This window comes from Onychostruthus taczanowskii, unplaced genomic scaffold, assembly GCF_017590055.1.
Source record: "Onychostruthus taczanowskii isolate IOZ18803 unplaced genomic scaffold, ASM1759005v1 scaffold144, whole genome shotgun sequence".
Taxonomy (NCBI): Eukaryota; Metazoa; Chordata; class Aves; order Passeriformes; family Passeridae; genus Onychostruthus; species Onychostruthus taczanowskii.
The window spans coordinates 301,539-324,043 of NW_024498619.1; the positions used below are offsets into that span (position 1 = coordinate 301,539).

Below are 22,505 nucleotides of genomic sequence, written 5' to 3' on the forward strand. Positions count from 1 at the left end.
CTCAGTGGCCTTCGGCAGGGCCGGGGAGGGCTCAGCCTCAAAGGAACAAAATTAACCCTCCCAGGTTAATTAATGTGCTCCAAATTCATTAAATCTGCTGGGATTTGGCATTCCTGGGCATGCAGCTGAGGTACTTCTCCATCTGGACACAGATCCAAGGGATATTCCCAATTCCCACCTTCCACCAGGCAGGTGGAGCTTTTCTGTGTTGAACCATCCCAAAACTTTTATATTAATTAATTAATTCATTAATGACTCTCTGCACCCGCCCAAGGAAATGCCAGGCAAACAGGGAATCACCAAATCACCCAATAATTCCCTAAAATAAATGTCCATACCCCAGGTAGCACTTGCAAGGAATTATTGTCCATCCACAACTCCTTCAGGTTCTGGATTTGTTCAAGAACCTCAGGCTGAGGAAAAGAATAAACAATTATGGGCAGCTAAGTAAAGCAATGCATCTTTAGTTAAATAAAAATCAACGTTTTCTTAAAAAAATAAAGCTTCCCTCTTCACTTCCCTTTGGTTTTTCATACCCCACCTCAGCCTTCCAGGAGCTCAAGGACAAGAAGAGAACATTCCCTTCATGTAATTTAACCACTCCTGTTCTTTATCAGAACTTGTAAAATTTAAGAACCTTTTGCAAAAGAAATGAGGCCAAAGGACACGTCCCGGGGAGATTTAACATCTGCAGCTGGCACAGCCAGGAGTCAGAATGCACAGGAGAAAATGATGAAACCTGCAACTGCAGAATCAAACTTTCATCTGTTTTATTCTTTTTTGGGGTATCAGTGAGAGGAGCCAAAAAAGGCAATTCCCCACATCACTCCTCTCTCCTTACAGCTGTGAAATCCCAGAATTACAAATCCAGGCCACAAATATTCCCAGGTTTCCTCAGCAGTGTTTTCCTTTCCCATAAAACACTTTCCCCAGCAAACCAGCACTTGGAATTCGCCTTTGCCCTCTCAGGTTGTAGAGATTTTTTTTTCCAAAGCCTGTCAGAACCTGGTATTAAACGCTCCAGGAAATATTCCGTGAAAAATTCCATTCCAAATCAGCTTTTGGAAGCAGAACAATTGCCCTGGAACGATTCCAACACAGGCAGAAGCCAATGGACCTCCAGACCCCAAGAGAGACCTGGAGTTATCCCGCGTGCTCTGGTTTGGAATGTTGCCATTCCCAGAGGAAATCTGATTTTCCACTTGCCCAGGGAATGGTGGGAGAAGCTCCTGATGCCTCAGCAGGTGAGAACAAAGCTGATGAACAGGAGAACTCACCCCTTGTTTTCCACATCTCCACGTAATGAGCTCCCATTAAAAACCAGTGGTGAGCATTTTAAAGATGATTTATTTTGCCTCTGTTAATTCCACTGAAATTCCGCTGTCCTCCCATGATTAAAACCACTTCTCATTTCCAGCCTGAACTGATTAATGGGCATTTGATACTATTTGTTCCTGTGCTGATTAATGTTTCTTTATCCCTCTGGAGTGTTCATGGGCTGAGGTCATTATGGATAATCATAATTTCCCCTCTCAACTTTAATTTGCTTTTCGATCCCTCTCATTAACAGACACCTTTCTTCAAGGCCTGTTCCCAGGCTTTGATGGGGAATTCCTTGGACTGTGATTTCCCAGGATGATGGAATTTCCCATTATTGTGGGGCACCACGGAATATTCCACATTATGGCCCACCATGATCCAGATCTTTGGATGGGTTGGTATTAAAGTGCCATTAAAAACTCCTTTGTCTGTGTTAGAAATGCTTTGCTTTGGGCCTGTTTGGGGAATATTCTCATTTTTCACATAGGTTGCTGCGATTGGAATAGAGTGGAATGGGAATAGGAATAGGATGGAAAAGGAATAGGAATTTGACAGAATAGAATAAAATAGAACAGAATAGAATAGCAACAGGAATAGAATAGGGATAGGAATAGGAACAGAACAGGAGGGAACCAGCTGGAAGGGTTTTACACTGACCACCCAGTCCTGCTCCCTGACCGACTCAGTCTGACCAAACCTTAAAGGATATTATTCAGGGAATTGTCCAAATGTCCCTTTCCAGGAGCTGTCCCAGGGTCTGAGCACCCTCTCCCTGCAGAAAAGCTTCCTGGGATCGAGTCAGAATGGAAGACTCACAGGAACTCCTGAGAAAGCCACATTCTATCTCATCCCCTTTCCTTTTCCTCCCCTCCTGAATTTCTCCCAAAGCCTCGCTGCAGACTCCTGGACCTCTGGAGCCAAACCTGGCAGAGCTGCTCCTCCTCCTCCTCCTCCTCCCCCAGGTTTGACTCCCCAGAAGGAACCAGGGAGGTGCCAAACTTTGGGAATCGCTGCTCCTGGAGTGACAGGAGCTGCCTCTTCCTTTCCTTCATGGAGCCAGACTGGCATTCCAGGAGAGCACAGGTCTCCCTGGATCTGGGAGTTCTGATCCCAGCAGGGTGGCTGAGCAGTGCACAAGATAAATAAATTAAGAGAAAATAAATGAACAGAAAATAAATGAACAGAAAATAAATGAAGAGAAGCTCATTCTGGCCGCGGCAGCCCCGCGGCTCCATCAGGAAGGACACAGAGTTCTCCAGCCCCAAAAAGTCACAAAGTGGGAAAAAGTCAAAAAGTGGGAAAGTCACAGCAGCCCCAGGACAGCAGGGAAATGAGGCTCTCCCACACCACCCACCCACCTTTCTCCACTAAAAGGGAATTTCTATGGGAACCCGAGTCAGGTGTTCAGAATCCATGAAAACAGGTCCTTTTAATCCTTTTTTTCCAGGTGTGAGTTAAACTAGCACCACCTTTCCTGAGACATTCCTGCACATTCCCACTGTGCCTTGGCCTCTTGGGCCATTTGGCTCCTGGAATTTGATTCCAGGTCTTACATTTTGGCTGAAAAATGAGGAAACTTGGGAATTCTGGCCCTAGCAGGAGGAGGGGATCTCCTCTCTCCTGGTCTATCACTCGTGGGATCACTGGGCTGCCGTGGAAATATGTGGAATATTGTCCAATTCCTTTCAACCCCCACAAACCCAAGCCACCCCCAGAAGAGAGGCTCTGAACTCGGGCAGGATTTCATTCCTACAATTAAAATTCCAAGCAGCTCTTCCGAAAATTTCTCTCTGTTTATCCACGCTGAAGATTTTAATTAAAAATTGGAGTTAAATCCTCTCTTTCCTCCTGCACGGAATAAATGAGCAGCCTGGAACGGGGTGGGAGCTGCTCCATAAAACAGATGTGGAGACTTTGCTACAGCTTTGTAGCACCAGGTGACATTTCAGGGCTTGTTTGAGGTGGAATTATCTCAGTTTTAACTAAAGCTACAGGAACTATTCCCTTGTAGGACTGCAATCCCTGATCCTGTTCAAGGATCACCTCTCACTTCCTATGCTGGCAACAGGGAACATTCCCCAAAGATTTCAATCTCAGGAAGATTCATTCTGATTTTGGGGATGAGTTAGGGGCAGAAACTCCTCAGGGAGTCCAAAATTGCCATCTGCTGGAATTGCAGAATCCCAGACTGGTTTGGGCTGGAGGGAAACCTGTCCCTTGCCCAAGGCCACGACCCCACAAAGCCTCTGCAGTAAAAGTTCAATGTCCCATGGACAGAGCACCCAAACCCCTCAGGTTTGCCCTTAAAATCTGGAGCATTTCTTACCAGCTCAGAGAACTCGTTATTGCCCAGGTCGAGCCTCTCCAGCTGAGTCAGTTTGTGCATTGACCTGGAACAGGTGGGGAAAGACTCAAAATGAGATTTGAGCTGGCAAAACGTCAGCCAGGTTTCCGTGGCGTGAAAATGAAGCTTCATTGCTACTCTGATGGCAAAAAAGAATGTGATGCTGATGCAAATTTCAATATATTCCATCCTTGACACATTGACTGAGGTCACTGAACCCAAAAGCCACCAACAGTTACTTTCACATAAAAATAAACACAATCTTGGTAGATTTTTGTGTATTTGCCCAGGGAAAATCCCCCATGTTATATCCATAAGTTATTGAAATTAAATACAACAGAAATTGTGGTTTTTTGAGAGAGATTTATGCATTTGCTGTGGTTTTTTATAAACCACTGGAAAGTGTTTGGACTCTTGAGCCAGGTCCCCTGCTTTGAGGTTCAGATTTAGTCAAGTTCAAAGTTAATAAATCAATTTTTGCCTTTGTTTCCATGAACAAAACTGGAGCAGGGCTTTATCCCAAGGGCAGAATTTCTCCTTAAGCCCTGGCAGACCAAAGTGAACCAAACACCACGCTGGGTTTGGGGGGTGCAGTGAAAAAAAGAGGATAAAAATAATTAAATCATTTAACACGAACTGCAACAGCAGTTCAGAGGCCTCTTGAGGTAATCAGATCCTAATCAAAAAATTAGCATAGCCTTAATTGCTGTGATCCAAAATACCAACCATTTTATCTCTGCAATTTGTAGCAGAGGTGAAAGTGATTTTTGTTGGAAGGCTGTGGCTGAAAAACAGCATTTTAACCTGGCTGTGCTGAGAGCACTGCTGCTGCTTCACTGCCAGAAACTTTGCACGTTAAATCCCAAATTCTGGCCGCGCTGCCCGCTGAATCCTGCCCATTTTTTGGCACCGCAACTCCTCCTCCTCCTCCAGAAGCACATCAATCCTGAAGCCCAGGAGAAATCCTGCTGGGTTTTTTTAATTTTATTTTTATTTTTCCCCACATCAGGATGTCATTTTCCCAGCGGGTCCTGCAGGAGAACAATTCCTGCTGCCAAAAAATTTCCGCAGGCACCAAAAGATTTGATCGACAGCCTCAGAAAAAAACTTAGATTGATGTAAAAATACAAGACATTAAACATGAAACACAGACACAGACATGAAATATAAACATAAAAACCCCATCAACTTGTGTTTCTGTAGTTGTAAGTAAGAATATGCCTTAAGTGAGAAGCTCTGTTAATAAAATAGTGAAGAGTTTATAATATAAAAGTGTAGTTTTATAAAGCGAAGAATTTAAAAGTTATAACAGAAACATGTGTGTGCATGTAAGTTAAAAACCCATTAGAGTATCCACAGTACAACAGGAGTAAGTAAAAGTGATAAGTCAGAAAAGTAGAATACACCCTGCAACAACTATTAGTTTTTAAAATTATATAAAATATAAAATATAAAATATAATATAGAATATATTATATATACACATTTATATATATATATAAAATGTATATTATCTTACAATGAAGAAACTTGTAACTACTCCTAAGCTATAACCAACAACTTACTCCTTTAAAATCTCACAAATTCTGAGACTAATGTTTATCTAAACAATAAATCATTCTTAATTTAAAAATAATCCCCCCCTTCACTAAAGGAACAATAATAATTTATGGTGCCCCGTGGGGGGGATCAGCCCAGGGCTGGAATTGACTCCGGGATATTTGAGAATTCCAGGCTGCTTTTGAGAACTTTTTGTCCATTTAAGCCCCACTTAACTTAAATAATCCTGAGCAGAGGGACTCAACATCCTGCTGGCACAGGAAAGCCCCAACCATCTAATTCTGGACAGACCATGAGGTATCTGAAAATATTTTCCTGAAGATGTTTTCACCACTTCAGGTGAGTCCTTGGTGAGGAAAACGCTGCCACGGCCTCACTGACCAGGGTTGGCTCATCTGGTGCCTCCCAATTTTATTTATCTTAAAATATCAGGTATTCATCTTACAATATCAGATATTCATCTTACAATATCAGATATTTATCTTACAATATCAGATATTCATCTTAAAATGCCAAATGTTGGCTTTTGAGTTACACTCAGCTGATCAGCCACTGTCCATCTTCGCTTATATCACAGAAGCATTAATTGTTGTTTTTTTTTTTTTGTGCTAAAAATCTTCAGTAGAATTTCTTTTATAAATGCAAAAAAAAAACCAAAAAACAAAAAAACCCCAACAACTCATCACAGAAACATCACCACTGCAATTCTACCAATCCAAATATTTGGCACTTTTGGAAATTCCAGGTGAATAAATTTAAAAAATACCCCAGCACTTACTTTGGTAGAGTTTTCAAGTGGTTTTCTCTTAACTCCAAAATTCGCAATTTGACAAGTCTGGAAGTAGGAGAGAAAGCAATTAATGCAATCAAAGAATCCATCAGAATGGTTTGAAATTATTTCTTTTAATTTTAAGAAGTCTGTTTTATGCAAAACAATCCAAAAAGTCCAGTTCTTGTGGGACAAAAATCAGAGCCAAATAATTTAATGTAATGTCTGCCCTGATCTGAATTCTCCTGAAAAGCTCTGACATTTATCAGGTTTTCCCAGCAATTTTAAATTCATTTTATTCATGACTCCAGCAAGGCAAACACAGGAAAAGTCGGGAAGTTTGGAAGAAACAAAAAAACCCAACAAGAAAACAAGAGCAAGGTTTGTAAGTGTCAGGTCCCCAGCAGATGAGACAGGAGGGAAATAACAACAACAAAGGAATTGGAGACACTGAGTTAATATAAAATCAGCACTCGTGGAATAAAATGTTCTCTGCTAAAATATTTGGGCTCCTAAACTTGTCCTTAATCCCCAAATTACCAGCCCAAGCCCCAGCAGGGCTCTGCCAGAGCAGGATGGGTACAAACACCATGCTGAGGGGGCCCCCATCCCTTTCTGGGTATTTGCATTTAGATCTGACTCCAAGGGATGTGGTCATAATAATTATTATTACACTAAGAATAATTATTATCATATATAGTTAACAATAAGATCACAATAAATAAAATAAAATAAAATAAAAAAAATAATAATAAAGAGCAAAGAGTAAAGAGTAATAATAAAAATTAAAATAAAATAAAATAAAATAATAATAATAATAATATAATAAAGAGTAAAGAGTAATAATAAAAACAATAAAATAAAGAGTAAAGAACCCCTGCATTTTTATCTCCCCAGGCTTGAGCAGCCCAGTGTCACTCCCAGCAGGATTTTGTCATTTGGTTTGGAGAGCTGAGCTGATGTTCCCTTGGATAATAAATAAATAAATACAAATAAATAAAATAAATAAAATAAATACAAATAAATAAAATAAAAAATTAAATAAAATAAATACAAATAAATAAAAATAAATAAAATAAATACAAATAAATAAAATAAATAATAATAAATAAAATAAATAATAATAAATAAAATAAATAATAATAAATAAAATAAATAATAATAAATAAAATAAATAATAATAAATAAAATAAATAATAATAAATAAAATAAAGAACAGAACTTTCACCCAGGTGGCTGCCGGGACAAGAGCAGCATTCCGAAGGGTTTGCTTTGATTCTTACTCCTTGTTTTCCTTTTATTGCTGTTAATGAAATGTTCTTTATACCCCTCTAAGGTTTGGAGCCCGCTTTGCTCCAAATCCACCCTCCTGCCCTGCTGTCCCTGGTCTCCTCTCCCCAGTTCTGCTTCCACATTTCACCTTTGCTTGTTCCACCTCCCTCAGCCTCTGCTCCCTGCCCTCCTGAGCCACAGCTCTTCACCCTCCTGTCCCTTTGTTGCTGTCACTGCTTTTTCCAAGCTGAAAAGGGTTTTTTATTTTCCGACTCCCGCATTTACAGATTTCCAAAAGTGACAGTGGGCTGGAGGGTGATACTGCCACCTCTGCAATGACACTGGGCAAACCAACAGCCCACCAAAATTCTCCTCTCCTGTAAAGGAAAATGACACTGGACAAACCAACAGCCCATCGAATTTCTCCTCTCCTATACTGGACAAACCAACAGCCCATCAAATTTCTCTTCTCCTATACTGGACAAACCAACAGCCCATTGAATTTCTCCTCTCCTATAAAGGAAAAGGACACTGGGCAAACCAACAGCCCATTGAATTTCTCCTCTCCTATACTGGGCAAACCAACAGCCCATTGAATTTCTCCTCTCCTATACTGGGCAAACCAACAGCCCATTGAATTTCTCCTCTCCTATACTGGGCAAACCAACAGCCCATTGAATTTCTCCTCTCCTATACTGGGCAAACCAACAGCCCATTGAATTTCTCCTCTCCTATACTGGGCAAACCAACAGCCCATTGAATTTCTCCTCTCCTGTAAAAGAAAAGGACACTGGACAAACCAACAGCCCATCAAGTTTCTCCTCTCCTGTAAAAGAATGCAAAGCAATAAGCTATTTACATGAAGCGCGTGAGAAAAGGTCGTTACAAGGATGAAAACATCAGAAGGCTCAGAAGAACTTAAAAGATCAGGGCTGGTGACACTTTGTCACCAGGGGGGGACCTGAGAAGGGACCTGCTGCCTCTGGCCCTGCCGCAGCAGAGGGATGAGCCCTGCTGCTCCTCACCTCTCCCCAAATTCCTCTGCACCCCGTTCCTGCTGACACAGCCCTCGCTCTGAGAACAGGGCTGAAAAGCCAAAATCGCTGGGATTTGGCTCAGTTTTCCAAGGGGAGCCAGCCCCAGCCGGGCTCCAGCGACAGGGATGTGCTGCGGTGACTCATGCTTACCTTCCAAAGTTAGCTGGAAGAAACTCCAAAAAGGCATCGTTTAGATAGAGCTGGGTCAAATTTAGAAGTTGTGTGAAGCCATCTGGCAGCCTAAAAAAACAGAGCAAACCTTAATGCTCACCCCGAGTTGCCATGGAGATAATAACAATGTATATTTAGAAGCAGAAAGGTGACTTTCTCTCTCACCTACTTCTTCTACCCAAATTCTCCTGAAGAACTCACTTTTAACAGACATTTTTGCCCATTCCCGTCTTCCCTGCATTGCTGCAAACAGGAAATGCAAAGGCCTGGCACATTCAGGGACAGCAGCCATTGCTCCCTTCCTGCTTGAGGGATTTAAGCCAAAGGTGTTTCTTTTTCTCCTTTTCTCTTTTCTTTTCTTTTCTTTTCTTTTCTTTTTTCTCTTCTCTTCTCTTCTCTTCTCTTCCCTTCTCTTCTCTTCTCTTCTCTTCTCTTCCCTTCTCTTCTCTTCTCTTCTCTTCTCTTCCCTTCTCTTCTCTTCTCTTCTCTTCTCTTCCCTTCTCTTCTCTTCTCTTCTCTTCTCTTCTCCCTTCTCTTTCTTCCTCCTCCCTTGCTTCCTCCCTCCCTTCCCCTTTTCTCTCTCTCTTTTTTCTCTTAATATTTTTCATTTTTTCTCCTTCTCCTTCTCTCCTCTTTTCCTCTCATTCTTCCTCCCTCTCCCTCTTCCTTTCTCTCTATTTTTTTTAAACTGAAACATCAACATTTCACCCTTTCTCTCCTTCACTCCACTTTGCAAATCCTGGATTTACAACTCATTTTTTGTTGCTATTTTTGCAACATTTTGGAAGGAATAAGGAATAAGGGCTGGCCAAGTGTCCAGGTGAAGCCTCAGCCCTGTGTGTGGAGACTGCCCAGCCTGACTGGCACTAACAGAGTACTCACATCTCAGACAAACCCACTCTGGGTTTAACTTAGAAACAATTTAAACGGTTTAAATTTAAACAATTAGAAAGACATTCAGACTAACCCTGCAAAAGGACTGGATACAAAGCTCTGAGCTCATGCTGAGCACATTTTGTGCTCTTGGAATGGACAAAACGAGCTCCTGGTACTCACTTGGACACGGGGTTGACGCTGGCTTCGATTATTGTTAAACACTTACAACACTTAATGTTTTCTGGGAAATCTTGGATTCCTAAAAAACATGGAAAGAGTATTAGACGCACAAAAATATTTATTAGACCCAGACAAATATTATCTACGCAAAAACTGCTCAGCCTGGTTTGTTCATAAATGCTTAACTGGGATTTCCAGCTCAGACTTCGGCTCGAGCAGGAAGGAAACACAGTTGGGAATTATCATCCAAAAGATCTCAAGCCCTAAATAAATATGTGAAAATACAAAATTATAACGCTTCTGCTAATGCTTGATTTATGTAATGTTCTAGAATTAACAGTGACATAATTTGTGCTGAGATTTGTGCCTTCATTCCTTCCCAAAATGCTTTTCTTTCACAGTCTCAAGACCTCCCCTGACAGGAAATTTCCCAACGTTTCCAGGAGTTCCTAAGCCTCATTTTTTAAAAACGAAGACCCTTGAGCTCAGACAGCAAAGGTTTTTAGGCCCATCAATATGGAAATGCAGAATTGGGAATGCACACAGCAGCAAACCAATCCAGATAAATTCTGGGAATTGTTTAAACTCCCCACACAAGAGCCCAGCGAGCTCTGAACCCCTTTGGAAGTGGAACACTCCTAAGTGCATGGAAAACTGGCCTCACATTCCTACTCCCAGCCAGGCAGAAGCCCCCAGAGCACAGGATGCCGAAGAAAACTCAATTTTTTTAAAGGAAAAACCAGAGCTGGATCTGCACAGACCCTCCCGCCGAGCGCCGGGCGCGGATCCTGAGACGGAGCGCGGATTCCGGCCCCGCGAGGAGTCAGAGCTCCATCCCAGCTCCCAGTTTTTGGGGGGATGCTGGGGACTGGGAGCCCTCACCGTTCTTGCTGATGTCGAGCTCGCGGAGGTTGACCAGGCTGGCGATGGACGTGGGGAGGCTGGACAGGTCGTTGTCGGGGATGCTCAGCTTCCGCAGGGCTTGGCAGTTGAACAGTTGCTGTTCCGCGGGTTCCGCGGGGGAAAAGAAAGAAATCCAGTTGGGATCCTCACTGACACACAAACAGCACAAACCCCTGCGGGTCACAGCAGAATTCCACCCTCCCAATGGGGTTTTTGGATACTCAAACAGCACAAACCCCACTGGCCACTGCAGAATTCCACCCTTCCAGTGGGGTTTTTGGATATTCAAACAGCACAAACCCCATTGGCCACAGCAGAATCAACGCTTCCAGGGGGATTTTTGGATACTCAAACAGCACAAACCCCTGCGGGTCACAGCAGAATTCCACCCTCCCAGTGGGGTTTTTGGACACTCAAACATCACAAACCCTGCTGGTCACAGCAGAATTCCACCCTCCCAATGGGGTTTTTGGATACTCAAACAGCACAAACCCCGTTGGCTACTGCAGAATTCCACCCTTCCAGTGGGATTTTTGGACATTCAAACAGCACAAACCCCGTTGGCCACAGCAGAATCAACGCTTCCAGGGGGATTTTTGGACACTCAAACAGCACAAACCCTGTTGGCCACAGCAGAATTCCACCGTCCCAATGGGGTTTTTTTGCACACTCAAACAGCACAAGCCCCGTTGGCCACTGCAAACTCAACCCTTCCAGTGGGATTTTTGGGCACTCAAACAGCACAAACCCCACTGGCCACTGCAGAATTCCACCCTTCCAGTGGGGTTTTTGGGAAGGCATTCCCATGGTTGATGGGGATAAGACAAACAGGTCATGGATGGCAGGGATGTTCAAAGACACTCAAAACCTGTGAATTCATTGCAATCAATATCTTGTGATTTTGATGTCATTGCATGGAATTCATATTTATTGGTGTGTTTCATATTTGTCATAGAAATCCCCCAGTTTTTGTGCCCCCTGGTAAATTAAGATATTTGATTTCATAATTAAATTTCATGGCAGATTTTAAAATACTCTGACTGCATTCAGATGAAATAATTATCCCCAAGGTCCAGAAATGCTTTGGCATTACCCAAAGGATATTTCCTTGAAATCCCTGCCCAAAATTCAGGACACTATTCTAATTTTTCCACCAAATTCCAATTTTATAGAGGTGGATTCCCAGTTTTCACCAGGAATTCCTCTGGGAGCTGAGGAAGGCTCAGAACTCGGAATTCTGACCCCACCTGGATACACCCAAGGCTTTGGAAGTGCTGCAGGGAGAAGCCAAATTAAAAATCTTCCCTCTGGCGTGATTTTATGAAGCATCAGAAGGAATATGAGACATGAAATGAAGTCCCAAAATTGCTTTTTTTTCACCCACTGGATGCTTTACAGATATTTTTCCCAGTTTCCAGAGCTCCCTGGCCATCAGGATTTTGTTGGAATCATCATTCCCTCTGCCCAGGAACAACTTTAATTCCTCTCAGACCAAATCCAATTGATGCTACCGAGCTCGGAGTTATGAAACCAGGGTTTTATTCTGCACCTCTGGGGAGAATTCCAGCCCACTCATGTTTTTCTGGATGCTGATTCCAATGACTCCACTCTCATCCAGATCAATTTTCCCTTTATTAGTCATCAATTCACTTGACTCATACAAATAAAGGATTTTTTTGCAGCAGGAGAATGAAGTCAAAGGCAAAGAGAATAAAAAGACTTGGCTGGATTTAGCCAAAAAAGAGAGTTAGAAGTATAAAAACATCTTGTAAATCCTTAAAAAACTAGAGAAACACAAGAAATGAAGAACTAAAAATCAGCAGGAAAAAAAATCATCATTATGATACCTAAAATGGAAAGTAAAAATAAATACAGGCAGAAGAAGTTTAAGGCATCAATGGAAAATAATTTACTGGACTCAGAGCATCACATGAAACTAAAGTAGAGCTGGACTTAACTAAGTTATTTCCTCATTAAATAATAAAACATGATTAAGAGCTTTGATTCAAAAGAAATTTGTAATATAGGGGGCATAGAATATTTGGCAAAGAGCAGAAAATGACCGAAAATTTCCTCTGGAATAAATTCTTTGAAAACACATTTGCAGAGGGAGGAGAGAATGGTAGAATTTAATGTAAAACACAAAAGTTCATGTTAAGTATTACAGTGCCAATTTCATGGGGAAAAAAAAGAAAGGCATTTTCTCTCCTGGAATATTAATTCAGTGATGAAAAAAAAAAAAAAAGCCTTGAGCTCTGCAGCAAAAACACCTCGAGCAGAAAATTTGATAAAGGAATTATTTCAGCTGTTGAATTCCTGGTAACAATTAATAAAGGCTTAAGACAAAAACCGATGAGTGCTATTAACACTGCCATTAATCTTCTCTTCCACATGGCCAAGATTATGTTAAACTGAATTTACTCTAAGTTAAAATTATCACCTTCATCCCAGCTTCAGCATTTTGGACCTCTTCCCTTTGCTCCTCATTTTTTCCACATAGGAGCCCGGCATCTTGCTCTGATATATTTGTTTTCTGAAACACTTTGATCATTCCAAGAGGCCCAACCCAAATATTCCAAAAATCCCTCCCTAAATGTGACACTTCCAGTATTCCTCAGTAGCAGAAGGAAAATAAGGGAATTATTATTATTATTATTATTATTATTATTATTATTATTATTATTATTATTTTAGAGGAAGAAGAAAAGGAAGAAGAAGAAGAAGAAGAAGAAGAAGGAGAAGATGGGACCTCAGGGCTCCCTGAGCAGGTTTTCCCCAGGATCCATTTGGGATTTCTGGGGATAGAACCCAGCTGGTTCTGTGCTGTGTGTCCAGGAGAGCTCAGGCAGCTCTCCACAGCCTTTTTCCACGAAAATAAAGGGATTTTGGCTTCCCTGCCCCACCATCTGTGCAGAATTCCTCCACGGAGTGAGACCTCTCAAGCAATGAAGCATCACATCCCAGCAAAGCAACCCCACGGCTTGGAAAAAGCCCATTTTGTACTTCTATAAATGGAATTTTTACAAAGTCTCTGTGCAGCAAAACCAGGAAATTTGCTCTGAGATGATGGAGAATGGAGCAATGTTTAATTAAAGATTTGTAAGCATCTTTCATTATTGTGGAGAAAAATTCCATTAAGGCCTGGATCCCATCCCTTCACGCTTCATTATGGAGCCAGCACCTGCCACTAATTGGTTTTTCCACCTTTCTCTCCTTTGTTTCCAGAACATTTTGGTTACAGTAACTTTTGATTCCTTAGCTTTTGATCAGCAGGAGAACGGATTGGAAGGTTCCAGAAGAGGAGTTTTACAGGGGAAGGATGGCTTGGATTATCTCGGGGCAGTTATGAAATTCCTGCTTGGACAGCCCTGGCATTCCCAGGAATGTCCCCCAGGGATAAAGGGCTGATTCTGATAGGGAAGACAGCCCTGGCATTGCCAGGAATGTCCCCCAGGGATAAAGGGCTGATCCTGACACAGGGGACAGCCCTGGCATTTCCCAGCATTATCCCACAGGGATAAAGGGCTGATCCTGATAGGGAAGACAGCCCTGGCATTCCCAGCATTGTCCCACAGGGATAAAGGGATGATCCTGACAGGGAGGACAGCCCTAGCATTGCCAGGAATGTCCCCCAGGGATAAAGGGCTGGTCCTGACACAGGGGACAGCCCTGGCATTCCCAGCATTGTCCCTCAGGGATAAAGGGATGATCCTGACACAGGGGCCAGCCCTGGCATTCCCAGGAACGTCCCACAGGGATAAAGGGCTGGTCCTGACACAGGGGACAGCCCTGGCATTCCCAGGAACGTCCCACAGGGATAAAGGGCTGATCCTGACACAGGGGACAGCCCTGGCATTCCCAGGAACGTCCCACAGGGATAAAGGGCTGATCCTGACACAGGGGACAGCCCTGGCATTCCCAGGAACGTCCCACAGGGATAAAGGGATGATCCTGACACAGGGGACAGCCCTGGCATTGCCAGGAATGTCCCCCAGGGATAAAGGGATGATCCTGACACAGGGGACAGCCCTGGCATTCCCAGGAACGTCCCACAGGGATAAAGGGTTGGTCCTGACAGGGAGGACAGCCCTGGCATTCCCAGGAACATCCCACAGGGATAAAGGGCTGGTCCTGAAGGAAAAGCAGGGATGGAGAGGATCCACAGGCAGCGGTGACTCCTGATCCAGGTACTGGTCACCACAGGAATTTCTGGGCCCAGAACTGTTTCTTTTGCAGAATTGTTTTTCCCAGTTCCAAGCTGCCCCATTCCTGTGCTGTGAGGAAGGAGCAGGAGTCCCTTCTCCTCACAGTCCAGCCCCCATTCCAAGGAATATCCCTGGAGCCCCCACCTCCATCTCTCCCCAGGAGCTCCAGCAGCCCCAGAGCCGGGCACACACTGCGGGCTTTGCACCCCGGCAAAGGACGTGGATTACCTTGGGGAGCTCCTCAATCTGGTTGGCATCGAGGTAAAGCTCCTCCAGGGTCCTCTCGAAGTTGAAGACCTCCTTTGGCACCTGCTGCAGGCCACAGTGGGAATAATCCAGCACGGAGACGATCTCCTCCTCGCCGCGGAAACACCGGCACGGCACCAGGCGGCCGATCAGCTTCCTTTTGCTTGTCATCTCCAAGCAGCATACTGAGGGCAAAAGGGAGGGAAAAAGGGATTTCAGCAGCCTTTTGGGGGAACGCTCGTGGGAATTATGCTGGGGATTGTGGCTCACTGAAAGCAGTTTTCCCCAGGGATACCTGGAGCGTGCGTCGTGCCGTGGCTGTGGCACCTTGCTGGAATGGAGAGGTGGGATTTGGAGTGCAAGGAGAAAACCTGGACCCTGCGGCTGTTCCCTGCTCTGGGATGGAAGGGAACACACCAAGCCCAGCCACAAGCCTGGCTTTCGTGGGAAAATGGGAAGGCACAGAATCCAAACCCCCCATGGAAGCACAGAGGCAAGGCTGGTCCCTGGCCCAGAGCTGGCAGGGACGCAGCTGGAGGCACCTGGGTGTGATTCCCGTGGGAAATGGGAATTATCCCTGGATCCCCCACACCAGCAGAGCTCCCACGGGCTCCTGCAGCAGCTGAGGATAGCAGGGATGGAACCCTTGACTTCAGAGCGATCCCAAACCATTCCTGCTCCTCCCGTGCCACCAGGCTCTGCTGGAAGCTCCAAGAGGGGATTTAGCAAAACTCATTCCTTTTCCTGCACTAAAATACGCATCCAGAAGTTTTCCCAAAGTTCTCCCACCCTCAATGCCAGTGGTGCAGACCCTCCTCACCCCCAGCGTGCATGGGCACCCCTAACTCAGTGAGTAACTTTACACAGTGCCCTGCTCCTTGTGGAACAAAACCACTTCAGGGTGGGGGGAACGCTCCAAAAGCAGATTTGGAACAGGCCAAGCAGTCCCTAAATCCGTCCTGGACACCTTTAGGAGTTAAACATTCTGGACAACCAGGCTGTCCTGGAATATATTTACCACAAAGGCAAGGAGGGCTCAGCCTTCAGCTCCCATTTTCCAAACCACTTCCAAGGTTTTGAGCTAGATTTAGGAGAGCAATGCACTAAATTAGTCCAAATAAAGCAAAATAAGTTTTTTGTAGCAAGCACCAGTATGGAATGGAAGGACCTGGGCTACGATTGAAAGGAGCAGAATTTCACGCCCTGTGGGCTCATGGTAATTAAACTTTTTATTAATTTCAGCATTATCAATTCCTCCCCTGGACTAATTCCAGCATTGGTAATTACTTTCCTTCCCTACATTTTGCTGTCTCCTGATGTTCAGAGATGCTTTCCTTGGTGCTGGTGGTTGCTGATGGAGAAGGCTCAGTCCAGGAGCCACCCCCTGGCTGGGCTGGGTCAGGGACACAGCAGCTGGATCCATTCCTTAATCCCTGCAAGGGATTCCTCATCCCTCTCCCACTCCCCCTGGAAGCACCAGAGCTTGGTGCTTTTCCCCATTTAGGAACTAAGATTCCCCACAGCTGAGTCCTGAGCTCACTGCCCCACGTCACACATTACACAGGAAGAACAGAGCCTCAAAAGAGCTCAAAAATCAGATTATTTCTTGAATAAAGACAGATAAAGGAGGAAAGCAGCATAAAATAACCTGCTCCTTTTCAGCTCCAGCAAGCAGCTCATTATCAGTTCCTGCAGTTTATTGTCTTATAAAGAAACTCCTTCATCTGAGGAAAACAGGAGCTTTATGGAAACCAATTACAATAACTTACAGTCCCTTCTCAATTCACAGACCTTTTGTGCAGGAGAACACTAATCCCTGATTATCAGGAGTCACAGGAGAAGACATTTCCCTCACCTGCTGGAAAGACAGAGAAAACTGCTGCGGGTGCACCCAGCTGCTTTAAAGGTGGCACGAAACAGCTCAACAAATTCCAACATTCCAAATGCCTCGGGAAGGAATTCCTGGCTGGGATGGGATTCCCAGAGCAGCTGTGGCTGCCCCTGGATCCCTAAAAGAAGCAGCCTGGGATGGTGGAAGGTGTCCCTGCCACGGCAGGGGTGGGATGGGATGGGATTAAAAATCCCTTCCAAGCCCAACGACTCTGGAATTCTGGGCTCTCCTGAAGAGCCCAGCAGGGTTGCAGAACAGGGGTGGTGAAAATGCTGCTACAAAAAGCTCCAGAAGCGGCCTCTGTGTGATCAGCAGCACAAATCAATTTTTAATTTGCTGTTTTTCGGGATACATTAATGATGGATTTAATTTTTCTCCCGAACACGTTTTCCACAGAACATTTCACAGAAGTGTTGGTGTCTCAGGGAGTTGTTGCAGTGTCACAACCGGAGCCAAAATTCAATAAATACCCAGAATAACCAGAGGCAAAACGGACCCAGGGCCAAAGGCAGCAGGTTCTGGGCTCTCAGGGAGCAGCCTGAGCTGTCTGAGCGGGCAGCAAACATCAAACCCCTCCTGCCCTTCAGTTCCATTCAGAAAACTCCAAGAAATCCCAGCTGCAGGGATCTGGCAGAGCTAGAAAGTGACTGAGAAATGCTGAAAACTGAGAACTTGGGAGTGTGGCAGGGCTGGAATGAGCAGTAAAACACTGGCCAGAGGGTTCAGGAAATAGGGATTATTTCCAGAGCAGCAGGGAATTCTCCTCAGTGCCTCCTTTGTCACACATCTCACACGAGGCATGGTTTTCCTGCTCCTGTTCTCTCTCTTGTGTCAGCACAATCAACACCATTAGTATGTCACACATCTCACACGAGGCATGGTTTTCCTGCTCCTGTTCTCTCTCTTGTGTCAGCACAATCAACACCATTAATATGGAATTCCTTCCCAGTGTCCCATCTAAATCTCCAACAAAGAATCCAATCTGAACCTTCCCTTATTGAAGGCACGTCCCTCTTTTCCTCAAATCCCATAAAAGACTTGTTTGGAAAGCAGGAGCCTTTTCTGGAGCGTTCACCTGGGGGCTTCCAGGGCAGCTGCTCCCTTCTCTGACCTAAGGAAAGCTCTGGGAATTTCCCACTTTGTTCCAATACCCCAGAATTTACCTTTTCTCTGCCAAAAGAGATTTGATAGCGGGGACTACACGTGAGAAATGCAACAAAGCTGAGCTGAAGGTTGGAATGAAAAAAGAAAGCAACGCTCAAATTTCCTTCAGCCCAAAGCCTTTTCCCCATGGATATTCTCCTGGCACTGGCCAGACATCCACTTGTGTTTCCTTTCTTCCCTTTAATTAATTCTGTGGGCTGCCTGGCTGATTTCCACAGTGTCCAGCTGCAGTCTGGGTCACTGCAATAATTAGGGAACTTCAAAGCTCTCGGAGCCATCTTCATTTCCAGCACCACATTTCAATTAGAAACACAGCCCTGTTCACAATTCGGAGCCTTGGAGGAAGGTTCTCTCCGCATTTACAACCACGTGGAACCTCTCTGCAGCTCTGCCACCTCCTCACACCGATTTTGGTTTGTAAATTTGCTGCTCACCTTTCTGTGAGCTGCAGCTTTGTGGGCACCAGCTTTGCACGAAGGCTGGGAGTTTTCAGCGCTTTGTTTCTTTGCTCAGGGAGTTGTGTAACTCTCGCTACCCCTACCTTGTGTTCTTCATCCCAAACTTTTGTCTCCAGCTGTAATCCCGTACTTGTGACACGGGAATTGTGCTTGTGTAAGCCCTGACATCAGTCTTTGCTGCTGTTTTGCATTTCCCCCCCCATTTTCCCATTCAGAAAAGGCCTCTGATGAGGTGGAAGCTGCTCATTCTCTGCCTGAAAAGCAGCCTTGCTCTTGCTGAAAAATCTGCTTGATTTCCCCAGGAGACATCCCGAGGGGAAGGAGCATTCCCAGCCTGGCTGCTGCCCCCTGCCCAGCTGAGCCCCCACCTGCAGAGCTGCCCCAGCCCTGTCCCAGCCCAGGCAGGAGCTGGAGCTGCTGAGGGAGTCCAGGATGAGCAGAGGGATGGAGCAAGGGGGACAGGAGCCAGGGAAAGGCTTTCCATCGCCAGAGGGAAGGAATGGATGGGGTTTTGGGAAGGAATTCCTGGCTGGGAGGGTGGCACAGGTGCCCAGAACAGCTGTGGCTGCCCCTGGATCCCTGGCAGTGCCCAAGGCCAGGCTGGATAAGGCTCAGAGCAACCTGGGACAGTGGGAGGTGTCCCTGCCATGGCGGGTGTGGAATCTTTGATGTCCCAAAAAAACATCACAGGCTGGACTCAGTGACCTTGGAAAGCTTTCCCAGCCTCAGGAATCCTGGGATTCTCCATGGGAACTCTCTCCATTTTATCCAAGTTCCACTTTTCCACACCCTGCTAGAAGCAAGAAGCATTTTGTTCCAAACTTCCCCCCTGAGCCAGGTGAAGGAGGCGGGAGTGTCCCTGTTCTGCTCCTAATTGGAAATGCGAAATTAGGGATTTATTCTGGCGGTAGAAGCCATTGGTAATAGTCTTCATTAACCTTCCTGAAAGATTAAGGAACTCTGCCTCTAAAGTCACAATAACAGAATTATTAGGGAGGTTCCAAAGGGGAATTGGTCTTATCAAAGAGAGGGGTGTGCAATATTATCTGAATTGTTTTCCTGCACAGAAATTCCCAGATAAGCAGCATATCTCCCCCAGAAATGCCATTTAATGCTGATAATTGAATTCTCTTCATTATGTCCCCATTACAATGGTCTGCATTCAGGTTCACATTCAGATTTGACTAATCCTAAAATAAAATAACCAAGCGTGAAAAATCAGATTTCAGCTTTTGTCTCCCGGGAATATTAATGAGGGGAAGTTTCCCTGGCTTTGCTGCAAGTCCTGGGAGGTCCCTGGAGACCATGAACACCTCGAGATCTGGGAAAGGTGCAGCAAAAGGGTGAAGTAAAAGTGAAGAATTATTTCCACCAAGTATCAGTTTTGAATGCCCAGACCTTACACCTTTGGGATATAAAGGCAAACCTTTATCTTTTCTGATAAGACATTCATTGATTCCAAAGGTTACTATTGGCCTTGCCTCGAAATTCCCAATTTCCTTCCTTGAAATTCCTTCCTAAAGGAGCTTTTCTGAGTAAATGGTTTCAGATAATCCCAGATGATGATGACTCCAATTGCAAAGGCATTTTAGTGACAGCAAAAGCAGTCGTTTGGGCTGGTTTGATTATCAATAATTTGTGCCCTGTTCTCCCTACAGACAATTCTTGCACAACCTCAAGGAGAACCCCGGATCCTTTTTATAGAAGTGACAGAATTCCAGTAATTTGTCGCACATTAGTGGCACATGTTGAAAATTAATCATTATGCCGTTAATTGCTAGAAATTCCAATCACTCTGACAGCTCACCCTGCAGACATTTCAGCAGGAGAGAATCCCAATAAACAAGAGCTATTTCTTGGGGAAGTGTGCTGTCTGGAAATCAGGGAATTTACATGTCTGCTTGCATCTTTGATGTGTCACAGCTTTTATGTGAAGTAATCCTTTCGTTTAGGAGATGATGTGCTGTGAAATTTGGGATGAAATGGGCTTTATTTGATGCTTTATGGAGCAATGGCTGGAAGTGCTCTCCGAAGGAACAGCAGAGAAAACATCGTTTACCTGCCGAAGGCACCACGGAAACAAATTGGGATTTAAATAGGAACAACAAAACTTCGGGTTTTTTTTCTCACAGGTTCCTACAGAATCCCCAGTTACTTCCCAGTGGTTTCCATCACATTCCAGCTGCGTTATTCCTGACACACGAGTTAGCAGGACTGCAGCAGGAAAAGGCGGGAGCTGGGCTGGCAGTGGCAGGGAGGGGAATGGGGACCACAAACTGCAGCCAGGACAGGCAGTTCTAAAAGTGACACTCTAAAAGTGACAGCTCTGACTCCCAGTGAGAGCTGGCCCTGTGGCACAGATGTGGAATCACAGAGCCCTGGAAGTGGTAAGGTTGGAAAAGATCTCTAAGGTCTGCGAGTTCTGCTGTCACCCTGCAGCCCTGGCCAGGCTCCCAAGTGCTTCCACAGATTGCTTGAGCAGGGATGGGCACTCCAAACCTCCCTGGGCAGTTCCAGTGCCTGGCCGCCTTTCCATGGGGAAATTCCTGCTGTGCCCACCCTGATCCCCCCTGGCCCAGCCTGGGGCCGTTCCCTCTGCTCCTGTCCCTGTTCCTGGAGCACAGCCCGACCCCCCGGCTGTCCCCTCCTGGCAGGAGCTGTGCAGAGCCACAAGGGCCCCTGAGCCTCCTGTGCTCCAGGCTGAGCCCCTTCCCAGCTCCTCAGGGATTCTCCAGCCCCTTCCCAGCTCCGCCGGGGTTTTCCAGCCCCTTCCCAGCTTCCTCAGGGATTCTCAGCCCCTTCCCAGCTCCGCCGGGGTTTTCCAGCCCCTTCCCAGCTTCCTCAGGGATTCTCAGCCCCTTCCCAGCTCCGCCGGGGTTTTCCAGCCCCTTCCCAGCTTCCTCAGGGATTCTCAGCCCCTTCCCAGCTCCGCCGGGGTTTTCCAGCCCCTTCCCAGCTTCCTCAGGGATTCTCAGCCCCTTCCCAGCTCCGCCGGGGTTTTCCAGCCCCTTCCCAGCTTCCTCAGGGATTCTCAGCCCCTTCCCAGCTCCATTCCCTGCCCTGGACCCCCTCCAGCCCCTCAGGGTCCCTCTTGTCCTGAGGGATGAGGGGCCTTTCCCTGCCTCTCTCCCATGGGATGGGACATTCCCACTGGAGCAGGTAGTGCTGAAGTTCCAGACTGCAGAGTGAGCTCATTTCTGTATTTCCCAAACCTCTGGAATGCACACAGCAAACTGCCTGGAAAATGCGTGGCTCCCTCAGCGTGGGAAATGTTCCCATCCAGTCACAGAACCTTTTCCTTTATGAACAAAACAGGGATTTTTTTAACATTAAAAATTCCAGTTCTGATCCCATTCCTGGTTTTCTGCCAACCTCCACCACTCCAACTGTACCTTGAGAGTTTCTATCCCACAAGGTGCCCATCCTTATGGATATTCCCATTATTTCCCAGCTTTCATTTACGTTCTTTAACCTCTCTGCTCTTCATTATTCCCCAGCAATAACTTCTCACCTGGGCCATCCTCTCCTTCCTTCCCCATCCCAATATTCCTGGATTCCCTCCCTCCACACATCCCTTTCCCATTCTAAGCACATGCCTCATCCCCAGACCCCTCCTCACACCCTCTTCCCTGAGCTCCCCAAACTCTCTACAAAAATCTCTACCCAAACTCTCTACAAAAATCTCTACCCAAAGCTGGGTTTAATGTTCTGCACCTCCAGCATTATTTCCTGCCTTCCTGTCCTATGGAATTATTCATTCTTTACTATGGAATTACCCTCTCTTCTAGGAATTCCTACAGAAACATTCCACTGACCTGCACAAACACAGATTTAGTTCTTCCCCTCATTCATTTCCAACTAAAAAACTTTTCCCTCCTCACTCTGCTCTTTATATTTTGGCAAAAAACATAAAACTTTTTGCTGTCCACCCTTCCTCTTTGTCCATCCCTTTCCTGGCTGTGGATGCAGGGCTGGAAGATGCTTCCATGGCTGCTCATATATGGGATTCTGGGAATGCCAAAGCCTGTACAGGGAATGTCAGCACCAGGGAAATCTCAAAGGCGCAATTCCCACAAGCAGTCATGAAAATTGGTTGCTCAAATACGAGA

General features: G+C 45.4%; 1 protein-coding gene across 1 annotated transcript in view; it reads right to left on the reverse strand.

Moving 5' to 3' along the window:
* Positions 1-15,054, reverse strand: part of LRRC7 (leucine rich repeat containing 7) — a 49,976-nt gene extending 34,922 nt beyond the window's left edge. Inside the window, exons 1-7 of the mRNA XM_041398320.1 lie at positions 14,866-15,054; positions 10,412-10,529; positions 9,530-9,608; positions 8,453-8,542; positions 6,003-6,059; positions 3,647-3,710; positions 339-413 (exon numbers count right to left, since the gene is read on the reverse strand). Of these exons, the coding sequence (XP_041254254.1) occupies positions 339-413; positions 3,647-3,710; positions 6,003-6,059; positions 8,453-8,542; positions 9,530-9,608; positions 10,412-10,529; positions 14,866-15,054 (672 nt within the window). The remainder of the gene's footprint in view (positions 1-338; positions 414-3,646; positions 3,711-6,002; positions 6,060-8,452; positions 8,543-9,529; positions 9,609-10,411; positions 10,530-14,865) is intronic.
* Positions 15,055-22,505: the final 7,451 nt, after the last annotated feature.